Below are 12,694 nucleotides of genomic sequence, written 5' to 3' on the forward strand. Positions count from 1 at the left end.
TTATTACTTTGACTATAAAATATGGTTTTGAATATGCCTTTCCCAGTGCATAATAGGGTGAGTTAAAGAAAAGGGAATGGGGTTTGTGAGTACTTCCCAGGTGGAGGAGTGGTCTTGCTCTTCCAAATTGCCCTTGTCCCCACATCCAAAGGGATTCCCAGCCCGAGAACAGTGGTTTCATATGGAACCTGGAGCATCCTCCAGCTGGGAGCCTTCTTGGTGAAGAGGTGGGGCAGAATTAGTTTTGAGATTTCCTCCATGAGATGTTTAAAGACTATTACTCATAGCTGCTATGATGGTACTAAGATCTCTAAACATTTAACTCACTTAATTATACTCACTCAGTGAGGTTGGTACCATTTTTGTGCCAGTTTTTCAGGCTCAGAGAATCACAACAGTTAGAAAGTGGCAGAGCCAGCTGCCTAGATTCCAAGTCTGTCTTTAACCACTTTTCCCTCCTCTAGCTTTGCATTTCCAAGCCCTGACCCAGACCCTCAGTGAGTGGTGCTCCAGGGTTAAGTGTTGGGGTGGTCTCAGCCCTGATCCCGGAGTCGTGTGGGTTGTGAGGGAAGGGGAAGTGCTGCTGACTGCTTCCAGCTGCCCAGGCCCTGAAAATGGAGACATTCTGGAGAGGCTGGCAGGCAGGGAGCGATGGCACAGAAATGCCAGCATCACAGATGTGTCTGCCAGTGGGACTTTGTGAGAATTGCTCTTTGTGGTGGGAAGAGGAGGTTTCAGATAATTTCTTGTTTCGGGGTTTTGGCTGGATTATGGTTGTATACTTGGTTGGTTGGTTGAGTTTTCTTCTAAGTGAGGCCCTTTCGACTGAGAAAAGGGATTTTTTTTTTTTTTTCTTTCCTGAGAGCAGCTGCTTGCTGAGCAGGCTGTGGGGAGTAAGGGCAACGGTAATAGGTAGTTATTGTGTGGGAGGCTCTCCAGGCATTATGTATGGAAATAGAAGGAGAATGAAGACTGGAGGAGGTGGGCAGGAGGCTCCTGGAGGAGGGAGTGGCTGGACCAGAGAGGTAAGACAGACTGAGAATCAGGCAGATGAGACAGAACGATAATGATTGGGAGCTCGCTGGTCTGTCTGGCCACACGCTTGGAAGAGGATTATTTTTGTAGTAGTATTTTGGTTTCCTGTAAAGAAACGCTTGGGAGAAATTGGCTGTGGTCGTCCAACTGTCAAGAGATTTGACGGCAGTGAACACGAAAGACAGATCTGGAAACCACAGAAGAAAGTGGCAGTGAATTTGGCAAAACAGTTTGTATGTGAAACCTTGTTTTTTGTCACTCCCTGTTCCTACCACTGCTTTCCCAGCTCTTTGGGTTGGCTTTTCAAGTCCTTGAATGTGTACAGATCCCATCATAGCTTAGCATTTTGGCCATCCTCCCCAGACATTTCAATCTCGCTAATGTTTAGATGTTCAAGAAATGAACACCCCGTGGTTTATACCCTGTCAAGCTTGCTGTGATGCAGGAAAAGCATTCCTTTTTTTTTTTTTTTTCCCTTTTGACCTCCCAGACTACGTAAAGCCTTTTGGCACAACCAGAGGTTTAATCTCAGCCCCCAAAGTGTTCTCACATGCTCCATGCTAAATCATACTGAATGTTAGTTACAGGTCCACCAATTATGAGAAAAGGAAGAAAAACAAGACCAAACAAAACCTGTTCACAACAAGAGGACCCTCCAAGTGGCGACTTCGGTGTGAACCAGCAGAGAATGTGCCTGATCCTGACCCAAACCGAGTTTTGTCTAGGCGTGTGGAGGCTGTCTTGGGTTTTAGGTTCACCTTAATACCATTTCAAGAGTCTTAGGGCTTCCCCCATGGCTCAGCAGTAAAGATCCATCTGCCAATGCAGGAGACGCAGGTTCAATCCCTGGGTCAGGAAGATCTCCCAGAGGAGGAAATGCAACCCACTCCAGTATTCTTGCCTGGGAAATCCCATGGACAGAGGAGCCTGGCAGGCTACAGTCTATGGGGTCACAAAGAGGTAAACATGACTTAGCAACTAAACAACAACAGGATTTTTCTGAGAAGCACAGACACCATTAGTTAGCTGATATTACACTCTGAACACCTAGAGAAACAGCGCTAGACCAGTAGGTCTGCTGTCCAGCTGTGGGCCCTGGGCCAACTATCTCTCTCTCAACCTTAGTTCTCTTATCTGCAAAATGGACACCATACCTACCTTACTTGAGAAGATGCATGTGAAGGGTACAAGGTGCTATAATTGATGTTGTTGTTATTATGGCCACTCAGTTTATGTGGAGATTGAACCCAAATCACTCATACTTTTAGAACCAGAAGGCGTTTTTATGACCATATATTCCAACCTGTTTGATTTGGGGGCGAGGATTGCAAGGTCCAGGGTGGTAAGGCACCCATGCAATTACTTAGCTCCTTGGGAGACCCTCAGGAGTTGAGGTGATCCTGAGTACCTGTCTGTGGACTTGAGTCTTTCCACCACACCCTAGCACTTCTGATTTGTGCTGTCTGCAGATAACCATAGCGACTGGGCTTTTCCCTTTCTGTCATCACAAAGATAGCAGATACATGTTACTTGGGCTTCAGTTGCTTTAGTCCCATAGCTGACTTGACCAGTTGCGTCCATTCATTACACCTTGGAACCGTTTTTTTTTTTTTTTCCTTGGCAGTGCCATAAGGCTTGCAGGATCTTAGTCCCCTGACCAGGGATCAAACCTGTGCCCTCAGTAGTGAAAATGCTGAATTGTAATCACTGGCTGCTGCTACTGCTGCTAAGTTACTTCAGTCGTGTCCGACTCTGAGCGACCCCATAGATGGCAGCCCACCAGGCTCTGCCATCCCTGGGATTCTCCAGGCAAGAACACTGGAGTGGGTTGCCATTTCCTTCTCCAATGCATGAAAGTGAAAGGTGAAAGTGAAGTCGCTCAGTCGTCTCCGACTCTTCGAGACCCCATGGACTGCAACCTACCAGGCTCCTCCGTCCATGGGATTTTCCAGGCAAGAGTACTGGAGTGGGTTGCCATTGCCTTCTCCGACCACCAGGGAATTCTCACACCTTGAAATCTTGATGCAACCTGAAGGCAGGCACAACCAGTCCTCAGGGCTGGCCACGTGTGTTGATATCCTTGGCATGGGGGAGGGACAGTAATTTTTTAAGTTAGAGAAGATCGGCGGGGATTGGCAGGGGCTGTTTCTGTGGGCAGCTTAACTGTTGAGCATTTTGACCCCTGATGTTCCTGACCCCATCTGATGTTCCCATTCACATGCTGCATGGTTCTGCCATATGTGTCCTCAGGATTCTTTTTCATAGGTCACTATAAATAAAACTGTGACTTGGACCCTTGATTTCTTGCTTTATCAAGTTAGAGTTGGGCAAAGAGTGAAAGTGAAGTCGCTCAGTCGTGTCTGACTCTCTGCGACACCACGGACTGTAGCTGGCCAGTCTCCTCTGTGCATGGGATTTTCCAGGCAGGAATGCTGGAGTGGGTAGCCATTCCCTTCTCCAGGGGATCTTCCTGACCCAGGGATCAAACCCAGGTCTTCCATGTAGCAGGCAGAGTCTTTACCATCTGAGCCACCTTAAAGAGCCTTAGAGATGGGCAAGCTCCTTTAAATTCTTCCTTTCCTCCTCAGAATGTCTCTAGCCCTCTGGCCTCTGAAGGTAAGGGAGCCCCCTCTTGGCTAAGACAGCCTGTCCACACCTGTGAGCCGTTTCCCATCGGCTTTTTCCTGCTTGCACCAGCTTGAGGCTGAAGCAAAGGACATGCCAGCCAGACCGGGCCTAGAACCCTTTCCTAGTCCTGAAGCTCTCTTCCCTCATCTTGACTTCACCATAGCTACCTTCTTGTCCTCCATCTTCCCTCTTGTTCTCCAACTCCCCGTGGTCTCGCTTCAGCTCGTATTATCCCCGTGACCTAATTCACACACTGGACCACCTGTTCCTTGCTCTTTCTGCAGCACGTGCTGCCATCCGTCTGCCACCTGTCCTGCTTGAGTATCTCTTCCCCTCTCTGACTCCCTTGGTATCTCCACTGTTGTTTCTCCTTCCTCCCAGACACCACCTTTCCCCACAACTCCCTGCTCGGCTACTTGCCTATTATGCCTTTTCCTAGACCTCAGCTACTGCAGTCTCCACTCTGACCCTGTACGTGGACTTTATCTTCAGCCTTGAGCTCTGTTTCCACGTCCCTGACCACATCTGGACATATCACCCCATGGAGCTGCAGCCTGTCTGGAAGGAAGTGTTCAACCCACCCTGCACACCATGGCCATCTCTAAAATCCCCAGAGTCTGAAGTTCAGCCCTGACCTTTGAACCTCCCAAAGACTTTGAAGTCCTATAGGACTCGAGTTGGTTACCAAAGTCCTGTGGATTAACTCTTGCATCAGCCCATTCCTTTCTGCTTCTATTGCCACATGCTAACTAGCCTTTTGACCTGGACAACTGCAGTGAACACCTAAGTGACCTTGCTGCCTTTGGTCTCTCTGCTTTCTATTAATTCTACCTACCCTACCCTGCCAATTAATCATCCCTATAGCCCAACCCAGACCCTGTCCACGTCTGGTTCACAAATTTCTGTGGTTCCAAACCTGACTCTTTTGGCTTCTCTCTTGCCCTATCCCCCGCTGGTACAGTTCCTTCAGTGCAGTCCCGGTCTTTTACTTGGGCTGCTCCCCGCCCCCAACTAGGAGAGGGGCTTCCCCCTCATCTCATTCTGTAGAGGGTCTGCCTGTGCTCCACGTTCTGGCCAGATGCCTGTCTCTCCTGGAGTTGTTCGTTCCCGCCTCCCTAGGCAGGTGTGCCCTTGTCTTCTGAACTCTAGTAGGTCCCCTGCCGACCCCACCTTCTGTTCTTCTGGTTTCGGACTATTGGCATACGTATCTTTCTCATTTCTTTTGGCCACCAGCTCTCCCAGTCATCTCTGATGCCTCCAAAAACACCAGGCAGCGTGCCCTGCACACAGTTGGTGTCCAGGAGATACTGCATGGAATAAAGACTGAGCGCCTCTGGCCTGCCTTTCCATTCTCCTCCCTGCTGAGGTGGAGGTGGTCACGTGAGCCATTAGGGTTGGGTCCTTTCTTCTTCCTTGGCCCCATCACACCAGACATTCTCACGTTTCACGTCTTGCCCCTAGGGGGTTATTTAACCCTTTGCTAACCTCAAAACCTTTCTAATATTTACACATGTTCACTCTGCCTGGCTTGTTCAAAGTCTGCTCTTTAGGATCAAATGTGGCTACAATAGTCCCAGCCGTCCCCTCCGCCACATCACATGTAACCTGGCTAATTAGAAAGCTTATTTTACCTAGTTCCCTATATCAGAGGGAACTGAAAGGGAGACTAAGAGTGGGGTGACTCATACTCTATTCACTAAGTGGCTTAAAGATTTAAAATGTGTTGTAAATTGGCAAGCACTTTGCAGTCCCATTTTCTGTACCCATAGCTAGACACTTAAGAGACTTACCACACCACCAATATATTTAATAGTGAAGAGGGGCCTGTTAGGAGGACATTTTCAGTTCTGCCCTTTGTAGCTTTGATGTGATACATAGGGGGAAAATCAAATACTCCTAATTGTGAATACTATGGCCACTTTTAGGGCATTTTCACATCATTCCCTCAGTAATCTTGTGGGTAGGCATTAATTATCCCTGTCTGACAGTGGAGATTTAGAAAGAATCCAGGGTTTCTTCTAAGGTCATAAGTGATTAAGCGGCTTGGCCAGGACAGAAACTCAAGTCTTGGGAATCCTCCTCAAGTGCTGCTTCCAAGATCCCACATTTTGCCACCTTGCTGTCAGTGTTTTGAACTGCAGTAAAGTGGCTTTAGAAAATGCTCTACCTCTTGGAGGAGGAATAGCTTCGAATCCTGGGACTGGCTTTAGCACCCTGAGGGTTGACACTGGATGTATTAAAAACCCAGCAGTGTGGATGGGAGGAATGGAGGTTGTTCCAAGTTGAGCAGTTAGCTGGATGCTGGATTTGTTTTAACTTTAGCCCTGAATAGGATGCAGTTGCTTGAATTACAAGTGCCCTGGTGACTAAAGTAAACCTGTGGTGGAGGCCCACCTCTTTAGTGCAGGTTGGAATCCTTTAGGAATGAAATTACCTTCTTCAGCAAGTATGGCTGCAAGGCTCCACGCTTGAAACCCCAAGTTTGTAATTTGTTGTCTGCCTGTAGTTACTAAAAAAGGGGATGGCTGGGCGCGTGGTAATTAGGGTCAGTTATTTTCCAAGAACACATTTTGATCACTGTTCTATGTTGGGGGCTTCCCTGGTGGCTCAGACTGTAAAGAATCTGCCTGCAATGCTGGAGACCCGTGTTCCATCCCAGGGTCAGGAAGATCCCCTGGAGAAAGGAATGGCAACCCACCCAAGTATTCTTGTCTGGAGAATTCCATGAACAGAGGATCCTGGGGGGCGACAGCCCATGGGTTCGCAAAGAGTCGGACACGACTGAGTAACTAACACAGACATTTCCTATGTAGAGGATTTTATTTTGGGTTGAGATTGGTGGGAAAAGCCAGGGAAGAGAGTTTTAAATTCCTGAAGAACTCAAAAACTGAAACGTTTCGTTTTAAAAATCACAATAGGATTTGAGCGGGGTTTCTTTTATCTCCTCACTGGTTCCTCAGATCATCCAGGTCAGTGATCCCGGAGGTGTTTACCTGTGTACCTTTCTCCCACAATGCCTTGCAACACGGTGCTCCCAGAAATCTTGCGTCGTTACTGTTATGGGGCTGGTGTTACCCAGAGACCCTCCGCTTAACATGGCGTGCTGGCAGCAGAAGCCTGCTGAGAAGATCCTTCCGTGAGACTGAACTTACAGCGCTCCCGCCATCCCCTTGCTGTGTCCCTGCCCCGGAGCCCAGAGGGACTTTGTTTTACTTTCACCCGCCGACACGGTGCCACTGCCGCGTGGTCGGCGCCCGCGCGCTGAAGACGCCGAGCGCCCAGGTGCGCGGTCCGCGTGGCCTCCTCAGACGCTGCCTAGCGGATGAGCCGCCGTGGCCGGGGACCTGCGGGGCTCCTGACCCTCCAGGGCCGCCTTCTTTTCCTGTGATAGTAATCGGAGACTTTTCCGTTACGTGAGGCTCTCAACAAAAGATTGTAATTCCAGCAGCTTTGTTCGGGAAGGTACCACCGCAGCAGGCGCGTCCTGGACCCGGCCTGGGGGTCTGCGGCTCCGAGGCGGCCAACGGGTGAGGGGCCGCGGCCCGCCGGCCTCCCCCGCGCCCCTCGTGGTACAGCCTGCGTTTCCTCTACAATGCTGTTATGCTAATCAGGTGACATCACCGCCCAGCGCACGGCGAGTGGCTCCTGATTAAATTACAAACCGGCGGCCGCCACGGGCAGCGGGGAGGAGGTGTGTGCGATGCGCCCGCGACCTCCTGGGATCGGCGACTAGGGCATGCTCAGGATTGGCCGTATTTTTAAAAAATTTTAAGTGGGACTTGCGGCCTCCCTCCCTCCGCCCTCCCGCCCCTTCTCGGTAATTTATTTCAAGCCTAGAGCCAAGGGCCACAAAAGGAAGGAAAGCCACAGGAATTGGATGCGTGAGTGACCGGGCTAAGGTAGACTCTCCTGCGGCCAGCTTCCTATCAGATCACCCTGCTGGTCTTTCACACCGGCATGGGGCTTGCCTAAGGTCCAGCCCTTTTCTCCGGGGCCGAAAGCCAGGCGTTGCGGAAGCCGCTGCGTGCTGAATGGGGGTAGGAGGGGGCCGGAGCGGGATTTCCACCGTTCAGCCCGCCGGGGCGTTACGCTGGGCATAATGGAATTGCAGAGGACGTCTAGCATCTCCGGGCCGCTGTCGCCGGCTTATACGGGGCAGGTGCCTTACAACTTCAACCAGCTGGAAGGGAGATTCAAGCAGCTCCAAGGTAAGCTCCGCACTCTAAGGCCGGGCCTGTCCTGGAGTCGTGCCTCCGGGGTTCTGAAGCTTTATTTGTGCCATATGGTACATGACCCTGCTGAAGCCCGGCGGCCGCATGCCCAGCTCCAAAGCCTCTGGTTGGCTGCAGGCAGCCCATGCACTACTTAAAGGAGACGGTTTCTCACTCTTGACTCCAGAGAAGCCACCATTTGGAGTCTCCCTCTCCAGTTTCCTTTGGGCTCTCTCGGTTGTCAGGTTATCTACTGCCCACAGCACACACATTTTCTCCCTTTTTAACTGTCCTTGCATTTCAGTAGACCAATGCTAACAGACCTATTAGTATGCAAATATTTGATTCCAGGACTTCTGTATCTCCCAGTCCCCAGCCTCGTACCTCTGGGAAGCCTAAAGGTGTAAAGTGCACTGCTGGACACCCTGTAGCACAATGGCAAAGGAAAAGAGGGAGTGGTCTTTTTGAACCTAAGCCTTGGGTAAATTACAGTTTTGATTCCGGAGCTTAATTTTAACTCTTTTGATGTTTTGTGTTGGGATAGAGCCTTCCCATCAATTTAGTGGGCTATGTAATTTATAATGAAAACCAGTTATTGCCATTCCAGCGCTATTGGGTTGGATTAGTTGGATCAATTGCAGGTTTCTTGGAGTCTTTATTAGTCTCGAACAGTTGAATGAATCTTTTACCGCACGTTTTTTTATGGGGAGCACTTTGTGGGGGTGATGGGCCTGCAGCCTGTGGCTGGGGTGGGCCTTGCCCTTGGCGGTCCCTGCCCTGCCAGCAGGCCTGGCCGGCGGAGTCTCCTAGTTGATTCATGAAAAAGGATTCATAACTGAAAACACAACTCCTTCCATTAGGAAGCCCCCGGAATCAGCAATAGACTGGAAATGACTCTGGTGCTCTGAAAAGTAGCCTTTGCAGACCTCGTTTGTGTTTCTTATTTTAACTCCTCTCAGTGCCACAAATGTGGTTCCTGTGAGGAGGAGGAAGGAAGGAAGCAGCCCAGTCTTCCAGTGTTTTCACTGGAAAGAGGGGGGAGGATATATTTCATTCACAGGTTTATTTGTCTTGTGAAATAGTTGACAGTAATGACACTCTTCTGGAAAACAAGAGGCAGAACAGGACGTGATTTTAAACACTGCATTCCTCCCGCAGTTAGCTAAGAGGAAGCTCCATCCCCCCTAGGGAACAGTTGTGGGTCTTTGCCTCCTTTCACTCCAACTCTTCGAAGGTAGAATTTGCTTTTCGGTGCAAATTTAGCGAGGCCGGAGCTGGAACTTGTAGGTGGAAACTGGAGGAGTTGGGTGGGTCTGTTATCTTCTGGGTGTGTGATCAAAGGCCCCAGTGTGAAGTTTGAGGTTCTGAGAATTCAGAATGCACCTCTTCTTCAAATGACCCTTTCTCCCCGCTTCATTGTATCACACTGCCCAGGAGAAAACACCACAGGCTGTCCTCAACTTGAAAACCTGTTGCTAAGGTCCAGTCAACACTCTCCTGTAGTCTCTGGAGAAATACAGAACCAAGGTGAAAATATACAAAGTTGTGGGGAGGAGTGTGCCCACAGGGCCACCCATAACAAAAGACTGTTATTCTGAAAGGTTTGAGGACGGTTGTAAAACTGCTCTCTGAGAAGGGTGGAGCTAACACACAGGAAATGTCTTAAACTGTCCTCTCTGGAAAAGTAAAATTTAAAGTTCAAAAAAAAAAAAAAAAATCAGTGTGTCCCTTTGATAGTTTATCTCATAAGTGTTTCCCAAGGAAATTCCTTCAAAAGGGATGAGCTTCACATTTTGTGTGGTGATTTTTAAAAAAAAAATGACCTTTGTCCCCTCATTTAGTTCCAGATAGCTTTCTTATTTCTAAACATCGTGGTTTAGAAGTTGCACAAGTTTAGTATTGGTATTTCTATAACCCATGTTGAGGAACTGAGAAAGGGTGAATTAACTCCCAAGTGTGGTGAATCCCAGGAGAATTACAAACAGTTGGCATTGTCCTTCGTTCCAAATGGGATAGATTGCATTTGAAGCACCTTGAGGAATTTTTTTGATAAAACTTTTCCCCATCCCACCTGCTTCCCCTGTGTGGTGTATATTACTAGTTTTTTAGTATTTGTAGTTCTTCCTATCATCATATCTTTGATAACATATAGATTTTGTCTGCTGATTTAATTTTGTACATGCCTATTAAGCAACCTTTTCCCTCTTTTTAATCCTTCCTAGTACTTCCAACCCAATACTAGCAAACAGTGCCTCTGAATCAGTATTGATTTTTTTTTCCAGTGCCTCTTGTACTAACTTATTCATTTAGCATCTATACCTGAGAGTACTGTGATTTTGTAGGAGATATTTCTGCATTTTTGTTGATTTCAAATATTTTCACACTGGATCCTAAAAATCTCAGGAGGGACTGACTTTTGATGTTGTCGCATAGGGAAATACAATGTTATAAAATGAGCCTGGTCTTTTAGATAAAATAGTTCATAGACATTTATCATAAGTAAATAAGTACAATCAGAAACAAAACCTCACTGACTTAAGGGACTGAGATCTCTTTCATACTGATGCTCCTGACAAAGGTAGGACTTTCCACCTGTAATGGCTTCAAATGTTAACCACCAACACCCAGCACACACCTGACAGGCACACCCCTGCACACTGAGATCTCTTTCGAATTTTTCACCTGTAAGATCAAGTTATCACCTTACTCAGAATCTGTTCATGTAGCTTATACAGTTGGATTTGTTGTTTTGTTTTTCTTTGTTAAGTAAGAGAGGACTGCTGAAACACAACAAAACTCAACCTCACATGTTTTTAAAAACGTGTTCATAGTAACAGAGAAGTTCATGATGATACCTTTTCTCCAGTTTCACATCAGCTAGCTTCCCTTCTTATCAGCTGGATACTCCTGCTCCTCCCCTACTCAGAACCTGTCTCGTCTGCCTCTTGCATAAATTAAATTCCAGGCTCCTTAGCCTGGCATTCAGGACCTTCCTCCAAATGGCCGCAGACCACGAAATTCCTATACCAGCTCTTACATTCCTACCGAATAAATCTTCCCAGGTGGGCAGCCTGCAACTCTTCATGAAACCCAGCCCTGGGTTTTGCCTTCATTGTCTACCTTCTGCCTCAAAGGCCCCGTCCTTCCATTTTACCAATAGAAACCCTTCCTACCGTTTTGTTTTTTAAGACTGTGCTTACACTGTTTTATTCCAGTAAGCTTCTCCTGTCTCCTCTGATGAGTTGGTTGGAAAAAGATTTCATGGAGTGCTCACCATGCATCAGATGTGTTAGTAGGAGCTTTGTCTATATCTCATCTTGTGTGCATACCTGTAAGGTTTTTTAAAAATTGAGGTATAGTTGATGTACAGTATAAGTCACTCAGTCGTGTCCGACTCTTTGCGACCCCATGGACTGTATAGTCCATGGAATTCTCCAGGCCAGAATACTGGAGTGGGTAGCCTTTCCCTTCTCCAGGGGATCTTCCCAACCCAGGGATCGAACCCAGGTCTCCCGCATTGTAGGCAGATTCTTTACCAGCTGAGCCACCTGGGAACCCCAGTATATAAGTTACAAGTGTGTATAGTGTAGTGATTTGCAATTTTTAAAGGTTGTACTCCAGTTATAATTACTGTGAAATATTGGTTCTGTTTTCTGTGGTTACAATATATCCTTGTAGCCTTCATCCCTTATCCCTATATTGCCCATCCCTCTGAGGTTTTAAAGATAGAGTGAAATTGCTTGTTCCAGGTCCCAGGCCCGAAGTAAGCTCAGGCTGCATATTGTTATTCTCGAACTTTCTCCTCCCAGACTTCTAGATACTTAGATAAATTAATACTTAATTTATGCAAAAAGAAGAGACAAGGTGACCTTGTGAAGTGCTTCCCTCTTCTTCCTACCTGCCTGCCCCCTCAGAGCACTGATCCTATCAGTTCTAGCTGTGGAGTTGTAATGAAGACAGAATCTAATTGAAAAACATCAAAATGAACTTTTTCCTGCCTTCTTTGCATCCTGACCCTGATGTCCAGCGCCTGATGTTTCTGGAGAAGGTATTTTCTCTTAGCTGTCTTGGTTCCGTGAATTTTCCCAACTGTTTAGAAGGAGAAATGGAGAAATTCTCCACCTGTCTTCTTTGGGACGTAGTGGGATGTAGAGGGAGTTGCAGGCCATTGAAATGCGTTACTCTCAAGTTTATTACATGCTATCTCAGGGTTGCCTCCTTGAATTTCTTCATCTTTTGGTGTTGATTTCTAAACTGCTAGGGAAAGAATATTGCTGGTTTTATACCCAAGGGTCATGAGGAAAATGCATTCTTAAGTTTTTAAAAAGAACTTTTCCCGTTATGGTACCTAGATGTTTGTCTGTCTTGTATAATTTCATAAAGCTTATAGAGAGATGATTGCTAGGTTTACACCTGCTTGTCATGAAGAAAACTTTTAATTTCTTAGATATAAAGTAATAGCCTTCAAATACTTCCCATAGTGACAGTGGAAAGAGTTGGTGACAAATGATAACCCTGATCAAATGATAACCCTGGTTGGCGGGGTGGGTGGGGAGCAGCAAAGATTTATAAGAACATTCTGTGTTTACCGAAAGCGTAAAAGATTGGGGTTTTGGTCTGGATACCTTCGAATACTGTACTATAATACTATAAATTTTCTAAGCCCAGATAACTATGTGGGACAAGTCATCAGTTAAAATTATTTTCACCAGTTTGCCAGAGTTTCAGCTTAAAATTTAGAAGTTCCTAACAGATTTGTAAATTTGAATCCTTTTGAGTGATGTGCTACTGCTGCTAATTATTAATGTTTATAGCACTTT

The 12,694-nt window shown here is 47.1% G+C and overlaps 1 protein-coding gene across 4 annotated transcripts in view; it reads left to right on the forward strand.

Moving 5' to 3' along the window:
• SPTBN1 (spectrin beta, non-erythrocytic 1) overlaps nucleotides 1-12,694 on the forward strand; it is a 212,922-nt gene that overhangs the window by 90,958 nt on the left and 109,270 nt on the right. The window contains exon 1 of one of the 4 annotated variants that reach the window (XM_055540112.1): nucleotides 7,296-7,871. The exons of the other annotated variants lie outside the window; for them this stretch is intronic. Coding sequence (XP_055396087.1) covers nucleotides 7,763-7,871 — 109 coding nt within the window. The 5' untranslated portion in view covers nucleotides 7,296-7,762. Of the gene's footprint in view, nucleotides 1-7,295; nucleotides 7,872-12,694 lie in introns of those variants that run through there. 4 annotated transcript variants of the gene reach the window in all.

This window comes from Bubalus kerabau, chromosome 11, assembly GCF_029407905.1.
Source record: "Bubalus kerabau isolate K-KA32 ecotype Philippines breed swamp buffalo chromosome 11, PCC_UOA_SB_1v2, whole genome shotgun sequence".
Classification (NCBI taxonomy): Eukaryota; Metazoa; Chordata; class Mammalia; order Artiodactyla; family Bovidae; genus Bubalus; species Bubalus kerabau.